Below are 9144 nucleotides of genomic sequence, written 5' to 3'. Positions count from 1 at the left end.
TTTTTTTTGTAAATGGAAACTATGGAAGAATCAGAAATTAGGCTTCAACTGTAAAGTCTCCACAGCAAAATTTTCTTACCTTCTAGAGGGTATATTAACATCAGCCAGCGTATACAGAGGAGTCAAGCTTGAAACCAAGTAATGAAGTCGAGGAAATGGAACCAAATTCATACTGATTTCATTAAGATCCATGTTAAGGGAACCTTCGAACCTAGCAGAGCTGAAAAGTTAACAGATGTTACAAAATAGTCATAAACAAAGAAAGTTACTTTTATAATGTAAACATTCATTAAATATACATTTCAACTGTTCCTTGCAATAAAATAGTAATCGATAAAACAATTATCTATAATTACTAAATTTCCACATTTGGCAGTAACACTGCTATTCCTATTTCTTTACACTTTTCACTGTAGAACAACTAATCATCAAAAATGAGACCTTAATGATCCCGATGATTAAATAAATAAATAGGATAGCATATAATGAAACACGTATGACTTAGCAGCCCTGAAAAGCTGTTCAGACCACTGCTTTGGAAATGCTTTTTCAGCAAGAATTCCTTACAGCAATACACAGTTTAGGAACAACTGACAAATGGTATTTATAAAATAATAACATTGGTTTAGAAATTCTAACTTCTTTGGGCACTATTAGGCACTAATGGAAGACAATATCCTTCTGCCCCAAAACCTTTTCCTACTTCAGTTCTAAGACTATCACAGCTACAGCAACACCACTGCCATATGTATAGTTCCAAACACTTCAGATTTTCATTACTTTAAGAACTAATTCTTAAAAAGACTAATATCAAACTAAAAACAACACTGAGTTGATGCAGGTACACGTATTTGCAGCACACACTGCCTCTAGCAATATTACTTGTACAGAAGAGTAATCTGTGACTTTACCTTGTCAGGTTCAGCAGCAAGTTGGCTACAATATTGTTCATTGCATCAAATGGCTTTTCTTGCACTTTTTTTGTAGTGCCTGCACTTGATGTTACCAAGCTGTTTGGCTTCACAGTTGACCCCAGCTTCCCAGAATTGACCATGTGATGAATTTTATTAACTATATCAAACAGAGACTTTGAAAGGAAAAAGAAACACACACACACACAAAAAAAAAACAAAACAGAAAGCATACAAATCTCATCCCCAGAACATTCAAATTCCATAACCCTATTTTTCTATTTCAGTTGATCTTAAAGAAAAAAACTAAGATATGGTAACGACAGTTCAAACGTTACAACTTTGATTCAAATATGTTCTACTTTTGACCAGTTCCAAGTGGCCGAAGTGTTCCTGAACAGCCGTTCCTTCCTTGTCACAAATGTAGATAGTCTGACTCAGAAATTTGACTTCAAATTGAAGTCAGTTTGAAGACATTAGTCATTCCTCTTGTTGCACTTGAATAATACTACACACAAATTGATGCTAAAAGATTTGAGGCTCAGCCCCAGTAAAAAGCATCTTACTTTTTACCTTTGAATAACACACAAGAAGAAAAATCACTTCAGACTACTTTGCACGTGGAAACAAAGTACAGAGCATCTTTTAAGTGATTTCACTTCAAAAGTCTGCAAGTTACCGAGGACCTCAATTATGATAAAAAAAAAACAAAGACTCTTTATTTAAGACTTGGCATTCAAATCAGTGCAATCTAGTAAGAAAGAAATGGACAGAAATAGTATGTTATTTCTTACTTCATTCTCTATTGGTAGAACACAGTCTGCATGTTCATTAAGCTCCTTCATAGCCAGAACACTGTTGTATGGAGAAGTAATAACATCATCTTCACCGGAGGGATAAACTGAAGTAACAAATCTATACACTTCTGGGAATTCATCCTCAAGCAAATTCAGTACAAAAGTTCCAAGACCAGATCCAGTCCCTAAAAATAAGTAGGAACGAAGATGGAATGAAAGAAGATTAAAAAAATCATCCAAGTTCTTACAAGCATTAAGTCTCATACGTTGGAAACATACTAGTTTTCAATTTTATTTATATTCCAGCATTTTGAAGACTGCAGGAGCTATCTGAATGAAAGAAAGCAAGCAAGTTTTTTCAAAGACAAGTAAATAACTAAATGATATTTCTCATATTTTACTAGACAGGATGAAGTGAATAGTCTTAAGCATTTATGCAAAGAGTCCTAATATGTAACCAGAATTTCTCTGCCCTTTCTTAGCATTTTAAAATCTTTAATTTGAATCTTGAAATAAAATATTTGTTTAAAAAATATTGAACCAATCCAAGTTATTTAAATTTACTTTTTTTGAGGATTTTTTATAAAGCTTTCTTGTTCTCCAGTTAAGACAGAATAACCCCTTTGCCCCAGTACAAATATTTTTTTCCTCATAGCATTAAGTTCAAATCAGAGAATAAGGTTTGTTTTTTCCCCTGTCACATACAAGTAATATTTTCAACAGCAGACAATTTTATCTACGAAAAACACAGCAATTTCCTGTAATAATGGAAATTCCCTCTCAAATTAAGCAAATGATCATAAAAAAAGCCATTGGTAAAACTCTTGCCCCATATTTAGAGCTATTTTCAGAGTCTATTTTCATATCATAGCTGTTTATAATGCCTGCTACTCTCAAGTTTCTGGGAGAGGATTGCTCAGTGGCAATACAGAAAGTATGTGACTGATTCTCCCTTCAGATTTATTAACAAAGTAGGTGGAGTGAATGCAAAAAGAACTGTGTGGAAGGAAATGTAAAAAAAAAAACAAAAAACAAAAACAAAACTCAACTAGAACAGAAGCTAAGCAACATCAGAAGTCTACAAAGCCTTTCTGAAAACACTTCTCCAGAATTAAAAACTTGATCACAGCAATGATGTGACCATTTTGAGGCAACTACCCCTTCTGATCAGTATTACTCAGCTTTTTCTCGTATTTGCCACCTATCTTGATCCATCCACTGTCTTTTCTCGTCTCTACAATTTAAACTGTGCTTCTGTTCTAGGCAGCACTTACTAAAGTAAAAGTTCATGATTAAGGCTCCTCAGGGACTGTGTTATTTCATTCTGCATTCTTCATGATTAGATCATTAGAGCAATCTTTGTTCCAAGACTTAGGCTTTCATTTTTATTTACCTGTGGCAGATGCAACCATACTAACAAAGAAAGATATACTTACCACCTCCCATAGAATGAATTATAAAAAAACACTGCAGACAGTCACAATGTTCTGCAGTTTTCCTCAGCTTTTCCACAATGTTTTCCCGGTACTGACAGCCATACACCTTGTAACCTACAGCCCTGGGGATAAGAAAAATACTTTAAAAAACAAAACAAAACACTCTAACAACCAATCTTCCAGTTTTCATTTTATTTAACTCCCTCTCTTTGATGTTTTGTATAGTGTTGCTTAATAATTCAGAGTCCAGAGTTGGATGTAACCCCCAACTTGTTAGCTGCAAAACTGTGACTACATCACAGAAACACGGGAGTTGAGATGTGGTTTTAAATTTAAGAATGCAAGTACCAATCAATTCACACTTTTGAGCCTGCATTATCATTTTACATCAGTAAGAAAATAAATACCTATGCTGAATGATCAAATTTTAACTATGAAGTGAAAGTTACATCTGTTAACAATGAGGACATCCTTGTATAATAGTGTTCTGATCTTCATTTGAGTCCTATGTGAGTTATTTGCTACCAGTGACAAAGAAACCCAACAGATCATTCTCAGCACACTTGCCTGCTGTTAGGTGGTGAGGCTATTCCCAATATACCTTCAGTGTATTTGCTAATCATTCGATTCTCAGCCTATACTGGACTGAATATTACCAGAGGTACATTAGCATCTCAGTGAAAATGTGAAATTTATTATGTTAATGAATCTTCTTCTGAATTTCTCTTTTTGATAATGTAATTTATCTGCACTATGCCAGCAATCACGATGCTTCGAAATCTGAACTATCATGTATCTTATTTCCATGGTAGGTGCACAGTCCCAAACTGGATTATGGCTCTGGCAGAGAAATGAAAGCAGCTGAGTACCAAAGAAACAAAAATATAAAGCATGTTCTTTTGTAAAAAATAATCAAGAAGCAGCAGCAAGGGAAAAAAAAAGACAAAATGATTTATCAGCAGAATTATCTTTCTGTAAAATGGTTTTCAAAGCCCTCCTCCAGGCAACAGTGACTCCAAAGTTCACTGGTAATATGCTGCAGCAGAATGAACCAGAATACTACTGTTATCATTCCCCTTTTCAAATGCTATCCAATTAGTTGCTCTGAAGAGGATCTCACCAGTTGTTTCCTGAACCAGAAACATCTGTGATAAGCTGCTTACTATCAAAAACATCTCTCAACGGTCCCTGCAGAATTTCATTCACCACACCCTCCTCCATGTCAATCAACAGTGCCTGTGAGAAAGTATTGAAATTCGGTCAGTAAGCAAGCTGATCTTTGAAATAATTACAAAATAAGGAAAAACATCTACAATAGTAAAGGTACGTTGTTACTACTGTGCTTCAGAGAGTTGTTGCTAACCAGTTTGTAAAGTTTGTTAGCTGATCAGTAAATAGCACAGCATTTCAGATACAGCAACTGTTAACACTTAAAAATACTGTTCCCAAATACTTAGGAGTGAAGGAATTAAAACAGGTGCATTTCAGGTTTTGTTCCTTCTTAATCACTTTAAGTGGCTCAAAAAACCCACATCCCTTAGTGTTTTTTTTTTTAATAAACACTTGGTACTATTTGTAATTGTTTTATTAAAATTATACTTTAAAAAACAAGCAAAGCTCCCCCAAACCATAAAGTTACTATTAGAAATTTTGCTATTCAAAGTACTTAAAAACATACAAAGTATTAGGAAAATCCCTATGCAATCAGACATAAATAAGTGGTATAAAAAGAACAGTCTTCATAAATTGCCTTACTCGTGCTTTTAAAGAACAAATTTTTCCTTTGTAAATATCAGGACCATCACCAGCACTTCTGAAAAACAACAACATTCCAAGTTTAGAACTGTAATAGAAAATAAGGCAACATATATTGGAATATAATTCCCTCTTTGATTTTTTATTGTTCAGAGTAATAAACACCTTGAAATGTACCCTGCCACAACATGCCTCATGTTTTCCCCAAAGAATGCAGTTACAGAATACAATCTCAATGAGAAATATCCTAAGCAGTCCATCAGGAGGATGAAAAAGGAAAACATGAAAAGTTTCCTCTCCCATACAGCCTCTGCTCTAACTCTACAAGCACTGCCAAAACCGAAAGCAACATCCTTTTTCCTAGCATGTGGTACATTACATCACATAGTGGAACACACTTCACCAGATAAAACTGCTATACTTTCAATAGGGGAAGCACAGCACTGTTCTACTGCTCCAGGCTTGAAAGCAGTACAACTGCACTAGGACAGCACTGTGCTTGACTTATTTTACCACTAAGATTTACTAACTCAGAAACCACGCTGTGTTGACACAGCTTTATCAGCCTTTTTTCCAGGATTGGTTGCACTGAATCAGCCCAGAGGGCTGTGCATTGCATAAAATCATATTTTTTTCCCCATAATGAATGCTGGTGCTTTGCACTCAGAGGATGAGATGAGTCTATTCTGGTCCAACTGTATTCAAGACTGTTTAAAAAAAAAAAAAAAAAAAGAAACAGAAAAGAAAAAGGATACTGCAAGATGGCTCAATCCACCCAGTTTAGGGGGCAATCAGCCTTAGGTTTAAACAAATCAAAGCACATCTTATACTGTTCTACATTCAATAGCAATAATATTCTAAAACGTCACTGGAAAGCACTAAGTGCTTTGACTGTGCTCATTCCCATCACAAACGAGTGAAAAAGGGAGGATGGGCCTGCACTGGATTCCCCAGGGAGCTCCTACGCCCTCACCCAAAGCAGTTTTCCAAACACTTCTCCTTAGCTGAGCACTCACAGCAGCCTACTGGACTCACACTGATTACTCCAGCCTATGCATTTCAATGTATGAGTCCACAGTCAAAGTAAGTTCTATTTCTCTTCAGGGACTAACAAAACCTGGAGAGAAAATAAACAATAACAAAAAAAGCCCACCTTTCTCTCTCTCTCTTATCAGTCTTTGTGGTCTTTCATGACCGCCTGTACTTTCAATCACTCGCATTCAGCTGCTCACAAAAATCCATGCATTCCTTACAGTCTCCCTGGATTATCTAAGACACGCTTTTCTGCATATAAAGCCATACATTTTTTATTGAGCTCATCCTATAACCACTAGTTCTTGCTGACTGAATAAAATATGCATGATCTTCAGAGTAAGACATCATCTTCTATATTTAATAACGTTTGGGTACCTCAATTTATCACTAGAACACTCAAACATGAAAACTGTGTTATACAATTAGCCCATTAGCACACTTCGTTATCTCATACGTTCGCTATATATCTGGGTAATTATTTTGTCTGATCTAAGATGCTTCTAATAGCTATCGTTATACAGCCATCTTATACAGCCAATCTTCTTGCCATCGCTGACATGAATACAGAAGACTTTCAGGTGTTCTCTTTGCTGAATGCTCTGACATCTGGTTTCTAGAAAATTAATACCAGCAGCAGCCTCTACTGTAGAAGGTGGTGTGTTCTTGAAGCACGTGAGATGAGCGATCATCATGTTGATGAATTTTTGCAGGCTGAACCAAAAAGCTTTTAAACTCAAAAACCACATCCCTCCACAACATATGCCAATAGCTTCGGTTGCCAGCTGTGATTTGTATTCCTTGATGGGAAAGGAAAAGGAAGGACAAAAGAATTTGTAATATAGTGACTAAAGTGTGAAAATAAGTGATTTCAGACAGCAATTAAGGGCCAATTCTATCCAAGATGAAAATACATTTTTTACTTGAAAAACAATTAAAACTTTCTTTCTATTGTGCAGTTCATGGGCAACCAAAGCATCTTCCTACTGCAATCGACAGCAGAGTTAAGAGTGTGAATGCTCAGATCCCTCATTATTTCAGTACTAGTGTAAAATCCTCTGTAGGCAGGTCACAAATCAGAGAATTTACATAAACCCACTTCCAATCCTACACCATTTAATAAGTATCAGTAAAAAAGAGTGAATCTGTCTAGATCTGCCAGTGTTTTTACAGACTTCCCTTATAAGACAATCCACCTAGATTAATTGCCCAGAGAAGTGGTACAACATAGCATAGAAGACTGAAATTTGTCATTTTTCTAACACAGGGTTTTATGACTGCAGTGACATGGAAGGTGAAGCATTTCTTTTTGATAAAACTAAATCAAAACTCACAACAATAAAAGACCATAACATTGCTACCTGCCACAGAGTTTGAATTTTTTTTTTTTCCCCTTAAGTTGTAGTTAATACTACAGTCAAAAGTGGGAAGTGATTCCCATGTAGAAGGAACAGCTCCATAAAAGATGAAATCTCACATCTCACAGGGGAACCTTCCTTGAGACATCTACAGGGCTCAACAAGGTAAGTCCTTCCCTTTTACAGAGAAATGTTTACATTGCAGTCAATCTGCAGGAAGTTCAGTGGTTCCATGTGGCACATATAAAAACACAGACATTGCTTACAACTAGATCTTCTGGATTAAAAAAAAAAAAGGCTATTCTAAGACTTTCTAAGAAAAGAATTGAGACAAAACACTATTTCAATGCCAATTTAGTTAAAATGGCATGCTGTGCTTTTGCTGCTTAATGGAAGGAAATAAAGACTGGTCAAATGCTTTTTTTCTAATTAGAATGTAACAATAATACGTAGGTGTCCAATTGTTCCATTCTTTTCAGCAAACTGGAAGAGTTTTTGTAACTGGACAGACATACAGTGAAACGCTCCTAAGGTATGAACTGGGCAACTTAAATAAATCACAGCCACTGCTCTGTGCAGCAAATTACAGATAAAAGTCAGATAAAACAGATTTAAAAATTGACACGACCGTTTCTGACCACCTTATACTATATATATATATATTATATATATTATATTATATATAATTCCATTTACAAGTCTTCAGTGAATTCTGCTAAGTTAGTATTCAGAGAGCTTGCAGTCTCATCCTGATTGGTAACAGCAAAAGCTATCAGATCTTGACTGTTCAGTTTTCCGATGCAAGGAAAGGAAAGCAAAACCAAATACCTGCAACACATTTAACTACTGCAGTAAATATAATGAAAAGGATAGTGCCTTGAAAGACAAAAAAGCAGAATCTTTTTCTAATGCAAACTATATCTGATGTGAAAAAAAGGAGTTTTAATTTAGGTTAAGATAAGATGCTAGAATGTTAATCTGCTGTGTTAAATCCACAGAGTTTTCTGATAAGAAGACTTACCTTGTATCTACATTCCTAAAGAAACTGCTGAGGGCTTCATCATAAATTGCTTTCTGGAAATAAACAATTTAAGATAAGATGGTATGTCAGAAGTACTCAGTGCTTTTTCACAGAATAACTTAGGTTACAGTGAATTCCTAGAGGTCACCAGTCAAACTTCCCACTCTCCAAACAGGGTGAACCATCTATGTCCAACCCAGATAGCTCCAGCCAGCATTAAAAAGAAAATTTCATAGAACCCAAGAACATCCTGAGTTGGAAGAGATCCTCAGAGACCATACAGTTCAAATCCTGGCTTCACACAAGACCACCCAAAGTTCAAATCCTATGTTCAAGAGCATTGTCCAGACACTTCTTGAAGTCTGGCAAGCTCAGTGCCATGGCCACTGCCCTGCAGTCTGTGCCAGTGCCCGACCACCCTCTGGCAAAGAACCTTTTCCTGATCTCCAACCTGAACCCCCCTGTTGCAGCTTTGTTGAATTCCACTCAAGCATCAGCTGATATTAAAAACTGATATTAAAAACTGTCAGGAGGATGTAACCAGGATTTTTCTTTTTTCCAGCAGAGGATTAAACAAATACTTTTACTTCATTTCTTAATATTTAGGATTTTACTGAAGATTCCAATGAAGCTATTAAATCACAAAGCTGCTGCTTAGCTAATTCAGCTTAGTGATGTGACATAGAGACAGTCACGCCCACCATGATCTGTGGAAGTGAAGGCAGACTGCTGCATTGGTAATTTCTGAACTCCCCGCTGAGGGCTGCTGTGCAAATCACTTATCTCAGCATAAAGCTAAAGCTATTTGTCAACTTAATACACAGTCGTGGGTGT

General features: G+C 36.0%; 1 protein-coding gene across 4 annotated transcripts; it reads right to left on the bottom strand.

Annotated features, from left to right (window-relative positions):
* LOC100541905 (tubulin epsilon chain) lies at positions 1-9109 on the bottom strand. 4 transcript variants are annotated; one of them, XM_010707504.3, is made up of 7 exons: positions 8311-9100; positions 4900-6731; positions 4265-4380; positions 3145-3266; positions 1706-1893; positions 912-1087; positions 1-220 (listed from the first exon to the last, which is right to left on the bottom strand). In XM_010707504.3, exons 2-7 carry the CDS (start codon positions 5200-5202, stop codon positions 76-78), a joined length of 1050 nt encoding a protein of 349 aa, XP_010705806.1. In that variant the 5' UTR covers positions 5203-6731; positions 8311-9100; the 3' UTR covers positions 1-75. The 4 variants fall into 4 exon arrangements, with proteins under 4 accessions (XP_010705806.1, XP_019468613.1, XP_010705807.1 ...); XM_019613068.2 differs by having other exon boundaries at positions 4900-4957; positions 8311-9095; XM_010707505.3 differs by having other exon boundaries at positions 912-1036; positions 4900-9103.
* Between the last annotated feature and the right edge of the window lie 35 nt (positions 9110-9144).

The sequence above is a fragment of the Meleagris gallopavo genome, chromosome 2 (assembly GCF_000146605.3).
Source record: "Meleagris gallopavo isolate NT-WF06-2002-E0010 breed Aviagen turkey brand Nicholas breeding stock chromosome 2, Turkey_5.1, whole genome shotgun sequence".
Classification (NCBI taxonomy): domain Eukaryota; kingdom Metazoa; phylum Chordata; class Aves; order Galliformes; family Phasianidae; genus Meleagris; species Meleagris gallopavo.
The sequence above is the reverse complement of the archived record's forward strand: the minus strand, read 5'-3'. Positions and strand labels throughout refer to the sequence as shown.

What these genes read in the sequence shown, in the direction of transcription:
- LOC100541905 (XM_010707504.3), bottom strand. Translation starts at nt 5,202, where the DNA reads ATGGGAGAGGAAACTTTTCATGTTTTCCTTTTTCATCCTCCTGATGGA. An exon ending in TTTGTTCTTTAAAAGCACGA is followed by an intron (nt 4,381 to 4,899) that starts GTAAGGCAATTT and finishes ACTTTCTCACAG; the next exon opens with GCACTGTTGATTGACATGGA. An exon ending in AATTCATTCTATGGGAGGTG is followed by an intron (nt 1,894 to 3,144) that starts GTAAGTATATCT and finishes ACTTATTTTTAG; the next exon opens with GGACTGGATCTGGTCTTGGA.